This window comes from Excalfactoria chinensis, chromosome 2 (genome assembly GCF_039878825.1).
Source record: "Excalfactoria chinensis isolate bCotChi1 chromosome 2, bCotChi1.hap2, whole genome shotgun sequence".
NCBI classification, from domain to species: Eukaryota; Metazoa; Chordata; class Aves; order Galliformes; family Phasianidae; genus Excalfactoria; species Excalfactoria chinensis.
The window spans coordinates 116,060,449-116,082,520 of record NC_092826.1 but is presented as its reverse complement, the minus strand read 5'-3'; the positions used below and the strand labels follow the sequence as shown (position 1 = coordinate 116,082,520).

Genomic DNA, 22,072 nt, shown 5'->3' with positions numbered 1-22,072 from the left:
AGCAAAGCAAGTGGCTGTCATTTTTTGCACAACAGATGTTCCTGATCAGGGATCAGACAAAGGATCTCATCACTCTTCCTCAGAGCAATTTAATTTGTCTGTTCCATGGCACACCAGCCACATCCTGTCTAGTGACTGACATGCACAAGTCCTTCATTTTAGGATCAGTTCTTTTAATCTTACAGAATTATTAGCTTTTTTTTTTCCTTTTTTTTTTTCCTTTTTTTTTTTCCCCCCCCCCTTTTTTTTTTTTCCTCTTTGCGGGAGCAAAAAGAGTGGAAAAAAGGAAATGGCTTCATTGCTTTCAGTGTCACCAGTAATGCATCATAATGAAAAGTAGCAAAGGCCTACATCAAAAAGAGGAAATCCAAGTAGTGCTTTTGAACTGGAAAGTACTCAGTGAGCACTTTTTTCAAGATATAAAAATGTAGATTGAGCGGTGTTTCTTCAGCAGTTGTAAGGCTTGGAGGTAGCGAGAAGCAGCATATAATCCATCAGATTCTTGTAATGCAACTTGGTGAGCTGGAAAAATTGATGTTTTTTTATGGAAAGTTGTTTGTTGTGGATCAAGTTCTCTACTTATTAGTCATTCAGGCTGTCCAAAATGAGTAATTACTGAGGGGCTTTGCTTACTTTTCGATTTAGTTTAATAAAACTATATCACTCTGCTGCCCTTCTGTAATGATTGATTGTTATGGCTGGAGAAATGAATTCTATAATTATTCTATGCTTAATTTTCTAGTTATTAGTCTAGATAATTACAAAATAAATTATCCCGTTCCTTTCTGTCTCTGTTCTTTGTAAAGACCACTTAGAGGAAGCCCCAACCACATCTCTGATAGAACAAAGGGAGGTTTCTCACTGTTGTCATCCAAAATCCAGGAAGAAAACTCTAACTCCAGTGTGATGTTAGAAAGCAGTATTCCTTTATTCCTTATAATACGTACTGGGTGACTTGACAAATCAAGCACGCCCTCTCAGAGTTCTGGTTCTACATTTAAACAGTTAAGACATACATATGGAGTACATTGGCATGCATATTCATTCTTTCCCAATAACTAATTAATATATGCTAATATTCTCCTGGGCATGCATAGTACTGTCCTCACTTACTTTCCCCCTCTTTTTTCCATCATCAGCTTTGTTGCAGTGACTTTTGGTTGAACTCCAGTTGTTTTTCCTCAATTTGGCAGATTTTCATTGCTTCTTAGGCCATAATGAGCAAATTTCTATCTACAGAAATGTGTAGTGATGTATTCTGTGTCACTGTAATCCAAAACAGTGTGTGTGAAATCCGAGGTATAAGTCCTTGTACCTGGTGAATGCAGAGATAAAAGTAGTCTATTGTGACTCCAGTGCTTTTGTAAAGCAGGATTGTAGAGAACAAGGCTGTTCATGCACTGAGGAGAGTTAAAATGGAAAGTTTTAGAACTAGCACTCATTTATTCCTTTCATTAAACTAACATGTTGGTCCTTAAACTTATATACTGATCCCTATTGCTAAACCACTCTATGTCACTATCTCTCACATTCTCTCTGATAAATTGAAGCAGAGTAACATCTTTGTGACCAGGAGGTTCTTTGTGTATTTCTGTCAAGTTAAAAATTGTCTAGCTACAGGGAAAGAGTTAAAGAAATATTTGAGATTTTTGTTACTACCTTCATTAAGTGAAATTAATTACTTCTGAGGTTATGAATACATTCTCCTAAGATGTCGAACTATGACTAAGTAGAAAACATTTTGCCGTCTGCTGATACACCTCAGTAACAGACGGTGTGCAACAAGTAATTCCCAAACCAGAGTGAGATATCTTAGCTTAAGTTGCCTGATCTGCACTAAATAGATGTCCTGCTTCAAGTACTGTGATTTTGCTGAAAGTGGCTGTCTTGCTGAGGCACAATAACTTTATTAAATTAGATTATTTGCCCACAGGATTCTCATTTGTTTTTAAATGGTTTCAGTGAGAAAACAGAACTAACATAGTGAGTAAGATTTTCTAGGGATCAAGTTCAAACTTACAGACATCCATATGACATTTATAAGAGTTTTGTCTTTTCTCCTAACTGGACAAACTCATCCTTATTGTAGTTCTGCTGATCACAACTGAGTTGTGCTTCACGTGAATTTACTTTTTACAGTCTGTTGTGTGATCTACACTGAGTTTAGTATTTAAGTGAAATCTTCACTCTGATTGGGATGTCTGTGGCTGGATCTCTTTCAGCCTTTCTCTGTTGCTCACATCCTCTCCTTCCGTCTGATTTATTATTGAAACATTGCTCTACCAAAATCTACAGTAGTGAGCTCTCTAGAATTGTCTCACCAGCCTAACTGGGGTCTGTCATTGGTTACCCTGTAAAGAAGGCTGCGGATTGCTTCACATCCCTACCAAGACCTGCCAAAGATGTGCTTGAAGGGAGAGGCAAGGGAAGCCAGTTTCACATTGTTCATGTGGCCAGCCCTACGCAGGAACAGCAGCGGTTGCCCTTACAAGTTGTATTACCTGTACACTCACAGCTGTCAGTCCCGATAATTGAGCAAAACTGTATTTGAAGGGCTCGTTGTAGTCCATCACTGGCAGAAAGAGAAGCCACTCATATGACCTCTTTTCCGTTTTGCAGGTTGACAGGACGGAAGTGATTCGAACCTGTATAAACCCCGTCTTCTCCAAGCTTTTCACGGTGGACTTCTATTTTGAAGAGGTGCAGCGGCTGCGATTTGAAGTCCATGACATTAGCAGCAATCACAATGGACTGAAGGAAGCAGATTTTCTCGGTGGCATGGAATGCACTCTTGGACAAGTAGGTATCACTGCCATTTTTTTTCTGCTTGTCTCACACCTTTACTGTGCGTGTGAAGTATATCCCTTGGTTAAAAGACTGATGGGTGAGATTTGTCATTCATGACAAAATTTTTAATCAGTGCTTTGAACTGGATAATTAAGAACTTCTACTGGTTTGATTTACTGATGTATTACAGCTTCAAGTGAGTCGTTTCAATAGGAAACTGAACATCAGCAATTGGCATTGTACTGCAAGAACACAGGCTTTTTATACCAGTGCTAAGAAATAGTCTGATCTGGGAGATTTCGGAGAAAACTGTGGTTCCTAACATTATATGGGCTTTAAAGCAAGTTCTAAGTCCAATAAGTGCTTACAAATGCACTTTATTCCCACAGACTAGTGCTTGGTGATGTGGCAAATAGAGAGATAGGGTTGGATTCATTTCCATGACTCTAAATCATCCAAAAGTTATATGTCTAGACTAAGTTACTCCTCTGATTCCTGTCTTTAGTTCAGTGGAGAGAAACAGACACTTCCAGCTGTTGACTTATTCCACCTGAGACATCCATCATAGATTAGGATAAATTGCTTTCATGAGATAACCATCTTTCCCCATCAGCTATCATGAGAGTCAGGTTGGCTGGCTTAGAGTAGATACGTAACCTCATAGGTGACTAAATGTATGGGCAATGAGTCCTACTTGGAGGATCAATATCTAGAGGTCTGGTAGGATGCTACAGTGTCCCAGGAATGACAGACTTAAATTCTAACAAAATGGCAGGCATTTTATTATGTAGAGACATGTAAGACACGTCTCGTTTCTGTCCATAATAGCATTGCCGACGATAGTTCCCATTTTACTAAACTGGCTCTAAACTGTGTCTCCACTCTGTGGTCTACAGTAGCTTGGATGAGAAGAGGGGATGGTTCTTTGGCTTGTGTTCCTTTCTGCAGTGTTTCCATTCAGTTTGTAATCTGTGCAGGGTTCCCTGTAAGTTGGTACAAAGCTTTTGTTTGCAGTTTCTCACTTTCCATTGTTGCTATCTCAGCCCCCACTGCTCACTAATCCCTTTGTTTCTCTTTTTGTTGTTATTCAAGAACATTCAATACCTTTGGACCAAATGCACTGAAAGAAAAGTCCTCTTAGTGAGAGAATTAATAAGAAACGTGTACATTTACTAACTTGAAAGTGTAACATGACGATATTGGTATTTAGGATTTTTTCAGTGCATAGTGAAGTTTTTTGACAGAATTCTTGCAGATATTCTGTGGTCTTGATCAGTGAAAAAAAGCTATTCCTATAAAGTTCAGGAGAATGAGAAAGAAAGAAGTTGTTACAGTGTTTTTCTCACTGAACTGACTTGAAAATGAAGGGAAAAAATGTCACTGCTGCTGCCGGTAGCATAAACATGTCCTTATAATTATTTGATCTCTATAAATAGCACACAGCTGGCTTGGTTGCAGTGTAATTTTAACGGTAACCAAAAAAAAAGCAATAACAGTGTGAAATCTGTTTACACTAATGTAGCCTTGAGGACTCTGATTCCATATTTAGTTTTGTGTCTGCAGTTTTTTCTTCCACTTCATAGTTTTTATTAACTTCACATAGTTCATCAATTGATTTAAACCCCCAGATTGTTAGTTCTGGGGTTGATATCCAAGAAAAGCCATTATGAGGAGTTCAGCATTGAGAATCTTACAGTACATTCTGTACTTACGGAGCTTAAAGTTGTGTGCAGCTGTTTGATGTAATGATTGCGTTTTTTATGGCTTGGGTTCTTTTAAAACTAATTTTCATGTGAATTTGTTGCTCTACATCAGTTTAATGCCTGCCTATCAATTCAGTTTCTCATCGCACCTAAGTCTTATCTGAGACATCCAGATAGGCTGTAGAATTTAGGTACAGGCTGAAAGACTGATTTCCTACCTACTCTGCAGAAATGTGCCAACTTCTAATGCTCTGTTCTAGATAACAGTTGATCTAACAGAGATTGACCATTACCTTGAAGCTGTTTGCAGATCATTGCTTAGATCTGCAGTAGACCTTAATTTTTACCTGCATTATGCAATATCCCTACCTAAGAGAAAATTAGTAGAATAAGAAATACCAGGAAAGGCAATAGAATGGTTGCACAGTAGGCTGACAGAGAGTTTCACATTCTTTACGAGTACTGTTCTATCTAAATCTTACACCAGCCTAATTGATACAACCTTCTTAGAAATTGGAGACTAAATGCTGTGTCCTGAGAGAGTGAGAAGAACGGTGATCTGGAGCCTGTTTCGTATTGAATGTACACTGTCCAGTGATACCCTACTGAATATCCAACAAGAATTTTTCCTACTCTTTTTGCTCGGACAAGAAAAATCTGTGACTCTGCTGGTAAACACTGTGGTTAACTGCATTCTGTCATCACCTGGTATTTCATATGCTGCAGTACTTATGCACAGTAGAATATATGGTCATGGACAGTAAGCTGCTGAGTTCAATTAAGAAAAGGGCAACATGCTAAATAGATACATTTGCTTAACACGGTTTGTTTTTTATCATGCTCAGGAGTTTCCCTTTTGTATGGAAAAGCATCAGATTCTCTCTTGAAGGGTCTGAGATGGAAGAGGTTTAGTAGATTTTTGTTGTTTTGTTTTCTTTTAAGTACTAAAACTCTGTTCCACTCTGAAAGGCTCTATTTACATCTGTTTCACCAGCATCTTTAGAGTTTTCTGGTGATGAGCTGAATTGCAGTAAGTTAACAGATAGTCTATGTACAAAATTCAGTTACCAACTGGAACAATAATATCAAGAAAGCCCTAAAATATTATGCAAGGTGCTAAACTTGAAATTTCAGACACTTTTTTTTCCCTCACTTAGTAGCGTCAGCTTAAAACATGATCCACTGTTACATGCAGTTTGGAGAATGGAGTTTCTTAAAGAAATTCACGTCTAGAATTCACATCACACAACTAGATGAACCGCGCTCCAACCAATAAAGTTTTTCATGCAGAACTATTTATCACTTACTTAAGATACTAAATGGTAGGTTAATGTGCATAATGAAAGACTGTGTATATTTATAAACTGTCAATCTTTTTCATTCTACAGTTAACTTCCAAGGAACTGTACAAAAATAATATCTAATAACACTTCTCAACACTTAATGAAGTTGTACAGTCCTACAGTATCTACTGAAGCAAGGATACTGTGCTGTTTTGTGCTCATAACCTAATAAAGATTATTTTGAATTTGAAGCATGTTTGTGAAATTTTAGGACTGTTTTGCTGCATGTGACAACTCTTTTCTCTTGGAGCCAGTAATGTTGGGGTAGTGCAGTGACTTGGCACTGAGCTTTCACTGCAACATAAGTGCCTTGAGATGCTCCATCAGGCTCTGTATCTAACTTCTGACTATTCTTTCTCTTTGCTTTCATGTGACGTAGGTACTGTCCTTGCCTAGGCACTGGTAGGCGGAGGCACATCTTTGTGATAAGCAGTGAAATGATGAACAGTAATATTTTCACAGCTGTTTTGGGCCACCATTATTTAAAGGTTAACTCTTGCTTTTATACTCATGCTTTAGGTGCTGTGAATCACCTCATCCTTGATTATGGTTTTACAGATATAGCCTGTAACTATGGGCAGTAATATCTTCCTGTTTTTTTTGTCCCCTTTTCCACTTTCTTCTTCATTCTGACTAATTATTTCCAGCTGAATCCCCATCTAAGCACTAGAGCTTTTGTGTTTCTGTTGTTTTTCTTCACTCAGAAAAAAACCAACAAAAACCAAACCACTGTAATTGTTTGTTTCAGAGGGTAGGAGATGGATTATTATTAGTCAAAAAATGATGAAAGAAAAATCCTAGAGGGACAAACACTGTAAAATAATTGATAGCCTTAATTGTTAGAGCATTCAGCCAGGGTAGCAAAACACCAAACCCGAGTCTTTTTCTGTTTGTGTCTTAATGTCTTCATGTATTCTGAGCCTTTCTAAAGCTTTCTCTTAGGAGTGTTCTGTTCTATATTGCATATACTTCATAACACATTACATTTGCATCATTTAATACAGAGCAAAGGCTCTTCTAATAGGTGAAGTTCACTTCTTGATCACACAGGAATTAAATATCAGGAGGATGAATTAGATGCACTTTTTCCTCTGAAGTTTTGACCAGAAGTCCCAGCCCACAGAAATTGTAGAATTAATAATGATCCCCCAACAAGAAAGAAACAAGTTTGCCAACACATTTTTATTTTCACTCAGCCATGCTTTAACATCAATAAATTATAGGAACCCACGAAACTGTTAATTCCTAAATGCTGTGAACCATCCCAGCTCTGCAGTAATGGGCATAGCTTTAATAGCTTTTCTTTCATTCCAGCTGGTCTTTGCTATCTGTGATTCAATGACTTATCCGGTTTATTTTAATTTACAGATGTGTTAAAACGTTGTTACAGTTCACGGCTCCGTTACTTGTTCAACTGGTAGCACCTGCAGGGAAGACAGCAGATGTACGTCTTTGTGTCTCAAGAACCTTTTCAGATGTTATTTAGGGATTTCATATTTTCCACATATGCATATATGTACAAATTAGATTGAAAATCTTCCATCTTAGTAATGAGTATTGCTTCTTCTTGTGTGCTTTTAGTACTACATATCATTAGAAGATTATGCACTTGAAAATGCTGACTGATGATGAGCTCGGTTGTAGCCATTGCAAATCCCCTTGCTCTTGAATGGGAGAAAAGCTGAGAGAGCCATGATTGCACCTGAATTAATTACATAGAAGTAGTCTGTATGAGAATTTTTGTATGAGTTTAATAGTCTGTTGACAGATTCAGTAGAGCAGAAGACACAAGATCAGTGTTTTCAAGGTTTCTGAATTCCTAAATTCCATTGAATATCTGTGTGCCTCCTTAGATATCTGAGTACCTCTAAACACTTGAACTTTGATCTCCTCCGAATGGAGTTGCTCAGTTGATTAGTGGAATGAATAATGTACTTCATTAGATATGAATATCATTTTCTACCAAGGCTGATGCTGAACACAAAGAAATCATTCACGCAGCCTTCTCTCACAACTTACCTAACCATTTAAACACCACAGTTTTCCCAAGGAGATTCGTGGTTTACCATTACTGTATGATCTCTGGAGCTGTAGGATTTTCAGCTCTATATTAATCTTAGCAGTCACGTTTAATGGAATTACTTGTACAGTTAGTACTGCTCTGTTTTTACATACTTTATCTTTTTGTCTGAGTTGCTGTAGCAGTCTTTAGAAAACTAATTTAAAGTTGTTTGCTATTATGATGAGTTATTATTATAACTAATTATCTAATTATGAAAAGGCTGCATAAACTGTATACTAACTAAATTCAAAGACATTTTGTGCTATTGATAAGCTATTTCCTGTAATAACATTATTGTCTCGCATGACATGGATCTTTTATTTTTTCCAGTGTTCCATTTTGATTCACTATTTTCAGGCACAGATCTTTAACAAGAACATGGAGAGGTGTAATTCAGATGTAAACAGGCTGTGAGCTGATCATTACTATAGGGAACAAAAATCTTAAGGGGAGGTGAGTGTGCCACAGAACATATTGTATATACAGCTGGGATGATTACAGCAATAAAACTGGCAATATCAAGAAAAAAAACACTGTGAGGAGTTATACAGAGTGAAACTTTCTTCATTTTGGACATGTATTCCATATGAATGTATGTTCTTGCAGGGTTTACCTGGTACCTGCAAAAGGTGAATTCATTTCCCAAACCTTTTTGTCTTTTTTGGGTCAGGGTAAGGCCACTGGCACTTACCTCCTGTTGAAATGTAGTATATGTGATGGTGGCTGGGAAATGCATATCAGGACAGACACAAGTTCACCAGAGTTGTATAGATCTTGCTTTGTCAGAATCCAGCATAAAGATAAATGTGATAGGAAGAGCGGGAAGTCTTTACACTACCTCAGTTCTTCATGCACACAGGTGAAAAAAGTCAAGTCTGCCTTTTCATTTTTGGGTACTTAGAATCTTAACAAATTAAGTAGATTAGAGCAGGAGCAGACCAGCAGATTAAAATTTAATGGATAAGCTTCAAGATACATTTATAAAATGTTACATCTCCAGTCATTAGCCTAGTCATGTCATTTGTAGTCTTTTGCTTAACACAGCTGAGTGAAAAGCTCTATCAGTGGGGCTGGTCAAGTGGCTGGAGGGCAGTTAGATTGCTGAAGAAGAATTTGGAGATACTTACAAGGTTTGGTGAAAAATTCAAGATAGCCATTTTTGGAAAGAGTATGATTGCTGTCCTGCTTGATAGATCAGCACAGTTCTAGTGGATGCTGTTAACAAACACGGTTTCTACAAGTACCACTGCTCTTCGGTGGGAGATTGCTCAGCACAGTGCAGCTCTCCCCAGGTGGCATGGGGGAGAGAATCAGAAAGGTACAAGTGTAAGAACTTGTGGATTAAGATAAAAGCAGTTTCCTAGGTAAAGCAAAAGCTACGTGTGCAAGCACAGCAAAATGAGGGTTTCATTAGCTTCTTTCCATCTGCAGGCAGATGTTCAGCCATTCTCAGGAAAGCAGGGCTCTCATTCCATGTGATTGTTTCTTGGAAAGACAAACACACAACCACATGGTATGGGACATCCTTTTGGTCAGTCTGGGTCAGCTGTCCTAGCTGTTTCTGTTCCCAACTCCTTATGCACCCTCAGCCCAGATCTGAGGGCAGCATGAGAAGCGAAAGTCCTTGACTCAGTGTAAGTACTGCTGTACAACTGAAGTATTGGTGTGTTATCAAGAGTGTTTTCATCAAAATTCCAAAACATAGCATCACGTAAGCCTGTAATTGGGCACCTGGATGCATTTGATGGTGAAGATTATCAGTGTTAAAGACATTTGATTTAAAAGAAAAATGCTAGTAAATTGTGACTAGGCATTCTTAGCAATTTTGGAAAGAATTGGGTCTGCTAGAAGAGAGTAACTGCAAGTTTGTGTGACAGGATTAACATATCTGGGAAAAGAATTAACACAGAAGTGTTGTGAAATGATTGTTAGCCTAAATTTGCTGTCTAAACGAGTAGCCTCAGGGATCTTGTAACGGAGTCCAATGCAAAGAGGAGACCAGTTTGAATAAATAGTGAGGGATTGAAGGAGTTATTTAAAATTATCCTAATCTTCTACTATTTTTTACAGTGAACATGAAACTAAGTTGTGTGCACTCTTGCCACTAAGCAGACTGTTTGCCCAGTCCTTGGTTCTGTCAAAATCAGAGATCATAGGTTCACATCTCAGAAGAATTAACAAAAGTCAAGTGATGTAGAACATATATAGAAAAGGAGCTGTGGTTCTTTGTCCATGGGATTTTCAAGAAGCCTTTAACAAAAGAATATTGGTGTTATATCTGGAGCTAGGATTCATATCAACTTAATTCAAGCAAACAAACAAAGTTCTTGCAGCTTTTTGGTCCCAGGGGAAATATGGAGTGTGGTCATCAGGCCTGCTCAGTGGTACCATGCAAAACTTCATCAGTGCTGTTTACAGAACTGGGACCAAGCCCAGCTGCTGATGCATACAGAGCTTCTCTGTGCGATATATGGGATTAATCTGTTCCTACCAATGCTGAAATAAATAAGTTAAAAAGCCATTTTGAATTCTCCTCGTTAGTTTGATCTATAAGCATTGGGAATTCTACATGATACTGTTGAAAGTTATCCTTATATTTGATTAGGGAAGGAGCATGTTGAGAAGTGTATTTTAAAGGATTCATACACAAGCCAGTTATAATAGGTCATTATATATCACAGCTCATCTTACGCTGCGCTGATTAGTCACGATTCTCACACAGGAGAGAGAAAACCTTCATCAGAGTCCTTGTCTGAGTGACTACTGAGCAATGCAGCGTACACAGCTGGTTGTTAGTGCCTTAAGTAAAAAAGCAAAGCACCTTTTATATATTTTAATTTGGAGATAAGATCAAAGGGCAACATGGGATTCGAGTTTTAATCACAGAAATGTGGAACATCTGTTCAGATCTTTCCTTGGCTTATTTGCACTTGAAAGTGCTAAGGCTAATTTAGGTAATCTGCAAGGGAATTTCTTGCCCCCATCTTACCCTGAGCTGGTATCCCTTGGCAATAAAGACAGAAATCTAGTTGAGAGCATGTTCATAAGAGGCAAATAAGAATTGCTTTGTCTATGTATCCCCTCTTCCTGAAGCAGAGCAGCAGCTTGTACATTCTATTCCTATTCCTACCTCTTGCAAATTTATTATGATTCATATTATTGGATACGTGGCTCTTAAAACATAACTGTATTGTAATTTATACGTGGCTGTAGCCACAAAAAAAAACCAAAAACAAAAAACCCATAACTTCAGTTCTTAAGTCTCTGTTAGTTTCATCTTTTAGATCTCTGAGGTTTCTACACCCTTTTGATCACTGGTTGGTCATGCTTTAATAAAATATTCATAAAATATCCATTCTGCTAGGTCTGAACTGGATTCTAATATCTGTTTAAGAATTGAAAAAGAAAGAAATTTACACCCTGCACTTCTTCACATTAGTTTTTACAAAACACTTTTTTTTTTTTAAATTTCTTTTTTTTTTTTTTTTTCTGAAGGCAGTTTTAAATTGCTAGTTGTTGAAGTAGGAGTCAAATCATAGTCCTGATGAATGAAAGACGTGGTTAATTACCTAAGTCATTTTGCAAGTTCAAACATCTCTTAAACCTAGAACTTCTGTGGATGTTTTCTAGACCAGTACAATACTGCTGTCTAGGACTCGCAATCAGGTCAGCTAACAACTGTTATGGTGTCCAGGAGGTTATTTGCACTGGTACAAAAAAATAAATATAATTCATAGAATCATAGAATGGTCTTGGTTGAGAAGGACCTCAAAGGTCATGTAGTTTCAACTCCCTTGTCATGGGCAGGGTTGCCAACCACCAGACCAAACTGCCCAGAACCACATCCAGCCTGGCCATGAGCACTTCCAGGGATGGGGCATCCACAACCTCCTTGGGCAACCTGTTCCAGTGTGTCACCACCCTGGAGAAGTGTCTCTTTTGTCTAATGAGAGCTGCTTTTTGTACACTGCTTGAACAAAGAGGGTGATTTCCTGCTAGAGAGTACTGATTCCTTGTCAGTCATCTCAATGACAGTCTTCTGATCCCAAATCACTAGTTACAGTCTGAGGCAATGATCTTGGCACATTATTGTCAGATGGAAGATTCATTTTACTGGCCACTTAATTAACAACTGGTAAATGTTTTTCTGCAAATACACATATTTACATATTCAGGGTGTTCACTGTGTCACAAGGATGCTAATGGCTGAGAGAGCTAGTCTTATTAACACGATCTAGTAATGGGAATGTCAGAATAAATTAAGCTCTCTGGCACTGTGAGCTGTCTGTCTGCCACCTGCATGGAAGCTCTGCAGCTTCAGGTTTTGTCTGCCCAGTGCCACCTGAAAGCTTCAATAGTTTCCAAAGTAGCAAAAAGGGTGTTTAAGTTGTTCTTGAGGAATGCCCTTTTGTCCTTCTAGGAGGTAGCTGAAGGACAGGTTCCCCTCCAAGTTCTGTGTCATGAGGACATACATACTTAACATGTCTGAAGAGATTTCTGGTGCACGATACCCATAGCTTTCGGTGCAAGAGCTTATTGTGTTTTACAATATTTTCTGTACGTCTTTGGGGAAAGCAGGGAGCTCATAGAGACACAACGTGTCCTGCTGCCCAACTGCCAGAATTCATTGTTAGATGTAGAACCCATAATTTAGTAATATACCGAATATAATCATATTTCTGCATCACCTTTCATTTGAAAATCTCAAGGTTTTGTAACTTGCTCTTCACGCTTCATATACGTGATAGCTTAGCTGGCAACAAAATAAAGGTAAGGGTGATGTAAGGGGCTGCAGTGAAAAACCTTTCAATGATCCTAGGAAAGAAGGACATCTGAATCCTGGTCATCTTCCATGTTTTATTTGCATCCCTTGCTTCCACAAGACCAATACTTGGGGAATATTTCAAGTTAATTTGGAGAAGTGAGTGAGGTGATGGCAGCAGTAGGCTTATGGAAGGCAGTCCAAAAAGGATGAGTGTCAAATTCTTTCTTGAAGTAATAACCAGATGCAAAAATGCAGGGTGAATGCAGCTGGGGAAGGAAGTTCTGAAATGGTCATAAATATGAACAGGAAGAGTGTTATGGTGTTAAAAAAAGAAAAAAAAGAAGTCAAATGCAGTTCTGGAGAAGATGAGCAGGAGCTTGCAGCACATGAGCAGCTCTTGCATAAGAGGGATCTCTAGTTCTATCTTCTGTTTTGAGTGTTTTTCTAAGAGTAGGGCATGGACCTGCTGGTGAGGGCTCAGCAGAGAGCACCGATAATGGTTCCAGACCTACAAAATATGGTCAGAAAGGAAAAATAGGACATAGATGGGTTCTACATTGCAGAGAAGACTGTAGAGATATGATACTAGCCTTCAGAAATAATGCCTTAATGAGAAAGGGGAGAATGCTCTTACCATCCATGGTGCATTAGACAGAAATAATGGGCTTTAATTACAGAGAAACAGGTTAGCTCTTAGGAAAATGTATTTACAGTGAGGATAATGAGTACTGCAATTAATTCCTGGGGAAGAGTGTTTTTCTGACTCCAGATATCTGAGATACATCTGTCAGGTACAGCTGACCCAGCTACAGCAGGTCTACAGCATTAGGACTGGAGAGCTGGCCAATGTGATTCTGGGGGGAATCCCCTCCAGCTCTATGCTAACACTCCTGTCTTACATTTAATGCTCTTCTAAAACTTGCTTCTGCCCTGCTGCCTACATCAGGATAGGAACTCGGTAAAATCTGAGGTCCTATTTGCACGTTTCTGCTCAGTTCAGAGAATTGATGATTCCCCATGGGGATGTTAGTCCAAAATTTACATCCCGTTTGCTCCTACTCACAGCACCTTTTTAGCTGCCCATGATTTTGTGTTACACACCCTGTTTCAATTCTGGCTGCTGCTTACTGACCTGGTTTATTGCTGAAATGTGTGCAGTGCCCACGATTACAACAGATTGCCTGAAGCCGTTCTTTTCCCTTGATGAGGGAAAAGTATTCTTATGAAGAGTATTTCTGCATATTTTGCTAAAGATCTCTACAGATCATTTTATTCCAAGCGCTGTAGAGTAGCCATCCAGGTTAAGCTGCCCAAATAACGTTGGACGTGGAAAAGAACTACCCCAGGTATAAAGCCATGTTCCAAACCTTGGGGTCCCTCCTAGAGGAGAAACAACTTTTTTGCTCAGTGTCTGTGCAGCATGTGGCAGAATCCTGTTCCAGTGTTGTTGCATTAAAAATGCACTAATTCCTAAGGTGCATTTCGTTACCTCTACGTCTGGCTGTATTTTGAACTTCTCCAAATGCTTAAAAAAGGAGTCCTAAAAAACACCACCAACAACAGAAACCTCCCCCCCCCAAAAAAAAAAAAAAAAAAACAAAAACAAAACGACAAAAGGAGGAAGGGAATAGTTGGAATCGTTTTAAGAAAGCATTGACTGTATAGAGAGGAAGAAAGGAGAGAGACCTAGCATTATGGAACATCAACTGTAGAGTAGTTGGTCAATTATGTTCTGCTTTAAGGTTTTTTCCATTTTCTAATACTTTTACTGATCTAGTTTAAAATGTTTCAAGATTGTTATGGAAATTTAATGATTGTTATAATATATTTTGTTTGTGCTGCTATACTAACACTTTTTTTGAGGTACATTTGTAAATTGATCAGTGGACAAGCTAATTTGCAGTGCTGAGTTCCAGAGAAGATTTGCTACCTGATAAAAATGGAGATGACTTTTGGAACTAAATCTATGGGGAAGGATGCCTTCTTCTGGGTTTGGAATTGTTGATGTTTTGAAATAAAATAATTGCATTCTCTTTGAAATGGTTTTAAATTTCCTGTAAAAATTAACTGGGGGTGGGGGGGGTAGGGGATGTTGGCACATCTGATAGATTTATTGTGTACAGCTGCTCCCTTGTTGCCCCCATCATGGAAACAAATTCCCCATCATGGAAAATATGACACACAGTTTCTGCTGTTCTGTTCAACTCATCCAATAGTGTTCTTCCCATTCAGCTTGACCCTACTGCATCCTCACTGCAGGCTTCCTGGGGAAACTTTTTCCTCAATAGTGGTCTTTCTATGCAGGACTCTAATTATGGATTAAGGAATACCTTGATACAAAACAAAACAGAAATGGAAATTACGCATACGTTTATTGTAGATTCTAATTTTTTCCCTTTTGTTTTTGTGCAGATTGTTTCTCAGAGGAAACTCTCCAAGTCCTTACTCAAACATGGGAACACAGCAGGGAAGTCATCTATAACAGTAAGCCAGTCTTAAATACGCTTTTATTTTCCTGTTGTTTAAAGGCAGCTAATGGGACTAATTCTGCCTAAAAGCATTATGCTAAGGCACCAGAACAACCCTTGGTTTGAGAAATCAAATGGTTTATTTAAAAGATTACTTCTACTACTTCTGACAAATACTTCCTACAACAAAATGGCAACAAATAATGTATTATTTATACAAAAGCCATAACATTTACTGCTACTGCTACTGCTTGTAAGATACTTCGACGACAAAAAGAAAGTCTTACTGCTTTTTCACTCTTATCTAAAGCTCTCAGATCCTCAGAAATTCATTTTAACTCACATATAAGTACATTTATGATACTGAGAATGAACGTCACAAATAATCTTTATGAAATTAAATATAAAATTCTTCCACAATTAACAATTTAAAAGGTAAAGAGACCTGATGTTTCTAGGCCTTTGGGTTTCTTACACTGTCTTTAAAAAAATAACATCACATTGACACACACAACACAACACCAAATGCAGATGTTTTAGGATATTTGATATTTTAGCGTTGTTGCAGTTCAGTTACAGACTGAACAGTTATAGCAGCCCCACGTATGTCATGAAATATGAAAATCTCTTTCATCTTTCTCTTTGCCAGCTTGTTTGGGAGATCAAACTTGTCTGCACTGAACATAGCATGCTTGTGGCATTTGCAGTCCTGCATTAGACAGATTATAACAAAATATTCTGCTCAGTTGCCTCATGGGGCTGTGAAGGATTTTTTTCCTTGATTTACAATTAGTCAGATGGGTTTCTTTTGGCTTGATTATTTGGATATGTTTTTGCTGTCTTCAGCCACAGTGAAGAGCAGAATATGAAAAACTTTCTGAGAGCCCAGGGAATTTTCTTTCTTAGTTGTCTTCCTTGGTCATTTACTGGGAAGAGGTTTTCTTAAATAAGTAACATGAAACTCATTTTTATTCATATAATGGCCTGGGTTGAAAAGGACCACAATACTTATCTGGTTTCAACCCCCCTGCTATGTGCAGGGTTGTCAACCAGGCTGCCCAGAGCCACATCCATCCTGAACTTGAATACCTCCAAGGATGTGGCATCTGCAACCTCCTTGGGTAACCTGTTCCATTGCATCACCACCCTCTGTGTGAAAAACTGCCTCCTAATATCTCACCTAAACCTCCCCTGTCTCAGTTTAAAATCATTCCCTCTTTTCTGTCACTATCAACCTGTGCAAACAGGTGTTCCCCCTCACGTTTATTCACTCCCTTCAAGTACTGGAAGTGCGCAATGAGGTCTCCCCAGAGCCTTTTCTTCTCCAAGCTAAACAAGCCCAGTTCCCTCAACCTTTCCTTGTAGGAGAGGTTCTCCAGCCCTCTGGTCATCTTAGTGGCCCTCCTCTGCTACCACTCCAAGAGCTCTGTGTCTTTCTTCTGTTGGGGTCCCCATGCCTGGATGCAGTACTCCAGATGGGGCTTCACAAGAGCTGAGTAGAGGGGGACGATTACCTCTCTCTCCCTGCTGGCCACCAATGAGCAATGATCTGAGGAGAAACAAACTAATTTACTAAATAAGATATCAGAATGCAGGATAAAACACTATAATACAATATAATCAGAATTGGAGATAACAAATAAAATGATTGTGTCCGAAAAGCCTTACTCTAAGTAATCTGAAGTGATACGCAACAGAGACAAGCCAGATGGTTGAAATGGAAAAAGGGAGATCTCGTTCTCTGCAAACAGTTTTTATCTTTCCCTCTGACCGGAAATGCAAAAAGCTACCTTGGCTTCTGGCCTGTGGTTCTAAGAGCAGGCTGACTTTACTTCAGTGGGAGAAGGCTGACCTCAAAGATTACTGTGCAAAGAGCTTGCTGTCTGAAGAGATTAAGTGGAAAGTGATTAGTTAGAATTATTTCTAAGCCTAAGGTGCATGCCAGCTGTTTGTCAAAAAACATGTTTAGATTCTTCAATTTTGAGTTTTTCACGGGATTCTGAAATTGCTTGTCTCAGGCCTGGTTTGGAATTCACGTAAAAAGAGACCCTCTCTCAGCTTCTCCAGTTAGAAGTCTGTCAGCCTTTATAGGAAAGGTTCATTATTTTTGGTTAAAAACACTTGTGAAACTGTGTGTGCAAATGTCAGGGTGCTAGTGGGTTTCTGCAGCGCAGTATTTTTTAAGCCACCAGAGTAACGTGGAAGATAAATGTTGCATTGGATTCAGTGGGCCAAACTTTCAGCAAGTTCAGATTGGCCCAGAACAGGTAAATCACACATATGCACCTGTTGGATCTTACTTTAATCCAGTTAGACATTTTGTGTTCCTACATGGTTATGTGTCAATATTTGGCATGAGGAAATACCCGAGTTTATTACTGTGAGCTGTCACAGCCCAAATACTCATGACTCAGGAAATTCTACTTAATTTAATTCATTGCCAGTAAACATAACTTTCTAATTACTTCTTGGGGATGCTGAGAAACAAATAGAATAAACTGTTAGGGAAAACACCTTCCCACTTATTGGAAATCAGCTTCAGTAGAGAAACATCTGCTTCTCCCTTCATGGTCTCTACTCCCCTTGTTTTCATCACGTGTTAGCTCTGCTGCTTTGGTGAGGGGAAGTATGGTGCAGGAGGTAAGGATCAGAGCACAAACTTTTCTGTTTTGCCATTCATTGTTTCTTATGTGTTTTGTCCCCTGCTACCTCTTGCTTACTCATTTTCTCTGCTTTGCCATGGGCTTACCCACAGTTCCACAGTCCCACTGGGTCTGTCCCTATTTCACTGTGGGCTTACCCATGCCAGATATTTGGCTGTGGGCATGAAACCTAGGAAACATATTGTTTTTGTTTGTTTGTTTATTTGTTTGGAGCTTTGTTGTTGTTGTTTGTCATTGTTTTTAAATGTGATATGCAGGGCAAGGAAATACCAAGTAGAATATAACGTGATTTGTTTCAAATAACGTTTTTCAGTGATATACCTCAGTTTTAGTTAATATCTTAGTTTTAGTTAATATCTACTCTGTCCTGGTGAGACCTCATCTGGAATACTGTGTCCAGTTCTGGGCTCCCCAGTACAAAAAAGACAGGGATCTCTTGGAAAGAGTCCAGCGGAGGGCCACAAAGATGGTGAAGGGCCTGGAGCATCTCCCCTATGAGGAGAGACTAAGTGAACTGGGTCTGTTTAGCCTTGAGAAAAGAAGGCTGAGAGGGCATTTGATCCACGTTTATAAATACCTGAGGTGTGGGGGGTCATAGTGGTGAGGCTGGTCTATTTTCAGTAGTGCATGGGGACAGGACTGGAGGTAATGGGCTGAAATTTCATCATAGGAAGTTCCGCACGAATGTGCGCAAGAACTTCTTTATGGTGAGGGTGACGGAGCACTGGAACAGGCTGCCCAGGGAGGTGGTGGAGTCTCCTTCTCTGGAGAAATTCAAGACCCGCCTGGACGCCTACCTGTGCGACGTGGTGTAGGGAGCCTGCTTTGGCAGGGGGGTTGGACTCGATGATCTCTGGAGGTCCCTTTCAGCCCTTACAATTCTGTGATTCTGTGATATTCTCTCCACTGAAGCATTTTAATGACCTAGTCACGAGAGATGCTATAGTATTTTGGTTTTTTTAACAACATTGAATAGCACAGTGATGGGCATCATCAGTAGAGCTTATGTCATCTGGAAGACACACAGTATATTATTTTAGTGTTACTCCCTTCTGACTCGGTCTACAATAAATGATTTTGCAAACGTAGCTATTGCAGTATAACTACACCAGAACACTCCTACTGTAAATATGCCTTTCATTGCCATTTGTGACAAGTGATTTCACTACTTTTTCCATGTATCTTGCTTTAGACCCAAATAATCCAACTCATATATAGCTCTTTTCTACCCTTTGATACTGTGAAACTGAGTGGAATTCACCATTGTCCCACCTAAGAGAAAGTACTTTATCAGAGGAAAGGGATTACTTAGGGATGTGGAGGTCTGTGCATTGACATATATTGATAAGACATTGTGATCTAATGAAAAATGATTAAGTTTTAGAGTCTTAATGTGTTGCCCCCCATCAACTGAGTAAGGGGTTCACTGAACACTATTAACCCTTCCTGATTGCAAAGAGAAACATATTAACTTGTACTGCATTTCAGTTTCGTAATGGGGTCTGTAGTCTTCACATTGGGAAATTATGTCTTTCTCCGTTTTCATTACACCATGCAAAACTCAAATGTAGCTTTCCATTTAGGTGATAGCTGAGGAATTGTCTGGCAATGACGACTATGTTGAACTTTCATTCAGTGCACGAAAATTGGATGACAAGGTAAGCTGCATGTTATTAACCTTACTGAAAGATGTAAGAATGCCTGCAAATATAATTTGATAAGATTTTCTTCTACAGATATTTTTTGCCTTGTATTATTAAACACATCAGAGATTTCAGATCAGTGTTCACAATGAAGCTTCCCTTAAGTTGTGAAGTAATTAAAAAAACCCTCAAGGGAATCTAATTAAAACTAAGACAATTTAATTATGCTATAACCAAGGCAGTTTAATTACTTAAAATGCCACAGATCAGAAGTGCTTAGAGAAGTGAGCTTTCTATAAGTAGTCAAAAATGATACAGTTGAAGCAAGCATTTTAAAATAAAGTTAAAAACATAGCTCACCCTTTTCAATAAGAAAACTCTCCTCTAATTGTCAAATACTCCATGATAAGAAAAGTCTTTTTGAAAATACATGATACTACTTAGCAATACATATATCAAGCAGTACAGCCCAGGAAATCCAGGTGAGTGCTTGTAAGGCATGGTGTCTGTTATTTAACTGTGCTAGAAGGCACAATTATTTGAAGTAGCCTGGAGAATATCTTTTTAATCAATAGGTGTCAAAAGACCATAACCCTCTTTTAGATAATAAGGATTTATGTGTAATTGAAGACCAGATAATTAATGTTATACTGGATCACAGCATTCACTATTTCCTGATAGTCCCCTATGTATGTATGAAGCTATTTCCAATTAGAAATATATAGTAGCCCTGTACAAAATATTAATATTCTGATGATCTGAGCATGTTGTTGTGAAAAATAGATGTGTAGCTTAAGATCAAATCAATCAGATTGCTTTTGGATACATATATAAGATTTCCAGAATCTGTCTGTAACTGATGAATGGTGTTTTAGTTTGTAAGTGCAAAGAAAACTCAGGCAAGCAGAGAATGATTAATAGCACTGGAATTTATTTACAACAGGTAAGTAACGTTACTTTGCTCAGGATCATTAACAATTACAAATGTTCAGAACCATAATTTTTTTCTCGTCTGAAAGATGAATTACCTCTCCCTTCACAGTTACTGGACTTAGTTTTTCTGAATCATATTATTTATTTAGGCATAGATTTAACAACCTTGTCGAAAGATAGCCATCTTTAGACCTGATTTCAAAAGCTGCACACAGGCTTTTACTGTTCCATACAGTGTCACATCTAGAAAAAGGAAAAGATGTGTACAACGTGATAAGACCTCATTTGCTCATTGCTTTTCCCCAGATGTAAAATGTAGTCAAGTGTAAATATTATTATTTCTGTAGGCTATTGTTGATATTCACTAAAAGAACACTGCCAGAGTGTGCTTCAGAACTAGGCCACTGGTTTTCTTGGGCAATAGTTTCAGAGTATGGTTAAAATACTTACAGGATTAAGTGAAGGAGGATCATTCAGAAATGCTGCAAGATCATGATCACTTTTGACATTGTAACGTGTTTAGTCAAGGTGGGCTTTATCTACTAAAAAACAATCCTGTATCATCTGCATGACTCTTCATCTATTATTTGAATCATAATTCCTGTCTTCAGCTGATGAAAATGGCTGAAATCCTCTTACAGTTGAAATAAATCTTTCCATTTGCTCTAGCTAGACATGTCTGAAACCTGGCTGAAATTTAGCTGTCTTCATTTATAAGAAGAGGCTATGGCTTTGGGTACGGCTCTGAACAAACTTAGATGTCAGTAGATGCAAAGCACTGTTAGTAGTTACTGTCACTAAGATCTGAAATCTTTAGGTTGCACAATTGCACAGTATGAAATTATTTAAATTGGTGAAAAAGTTTTTGTACTCCAAAGTTACATAAATGTCCAAGAAAGTCATCAGAGAATAGACAAGAGCCCATCTGGTGAAATCATAAGCAAGGTACTGCATGCCTGTCCCTACTCAGGGGAGTGAAGACCTGGGCTGGGAGCTAGCAGTGCTGCACAAGGTCACATCTGTCACCCCAGGGTTTTCTGCACTGGTGTCTGTGGGGTTAGTAGAAGACAACTTGAATCCTTTTGTTCACAACTGGGGAGTAAAGGAAAGGGTGGGAGAAAGTTCTGAATGTGCTTTAAGAATAAACAGTTTCTTCCCATCATTTCCATTAGTGCTTTCTTGAAGGGACAAGATCATTTTTCTTCAGCTCTTTAAAGGAAAACTCCTCGAAAGACAATCCAGATTGTGATCCTTGAACAAATGAGGGCAAGAAGTGTGACCAATACATTTTTGGCAGATTAAACAGAATTCGCTGGTATAATTTCACAGGCAGTAACCATTTGTTTGTTTTCTTACTCCCTCCATGTAAAACTGCGAGAGTTTTAGAGGCACCATAAAACAGATAAAGCCTACACAGTATTTCCTGGGGAGGTAGCTGAAACATTCAATACTAAATTATAAAAAGTCACAGTAAGAAAGCTTCCTTTAGTTAACTGACTTTGCAGAGATAGAGGTTATAGTTTTATTGCTGTACATGTTTGGAAGGTATAGCTGTATTTTCATGCTCAGTCAACTCAGATGGCACGTCTTTTTTTCAAGAGATCCACTGAGAACACTTCATAGAGGAACAATAACTTTTGAAAAGGTTCTGTTGCATTAATAGCTGTGTCACAATTACCATAACAAGCTGCTACATGTTTATGAT

The 22,072-nt window shown here is 38.6% G+C and overlaps 1 protein-coding gene across 3 annotated transcripts in view; it reads left to right on the top strand.

The window, feature by feature from the left end:
- The window catches only part of CPNE4 (copine 4), a 195,713-nt gene that overhangs the window by 94,024 nt on the left and 79,617 nt on the right, over window positions 1-22,072 (top strand). For all 3 annotated transcript variants that reach the window (XM_072328609.1, XM_072328607.1, XM_072328608.1), the window contains 3 exons: window positions 2,620-2,799; window positions 15,073-15,144; window positions 19,375-19,449. In XM_072328609.1, coding sequence (XP_072184710.1) covers window positions 2,620-2,799; window positions 15,073-15,144; window positions 19,375-19,449 — 327 coding nt within the window. The remainder of the gene's footprint in view (window positions 1-2,619; window positions 2,800-15,072; window positions 15,145-19,374; window positions 19,450-22,072) is intronic.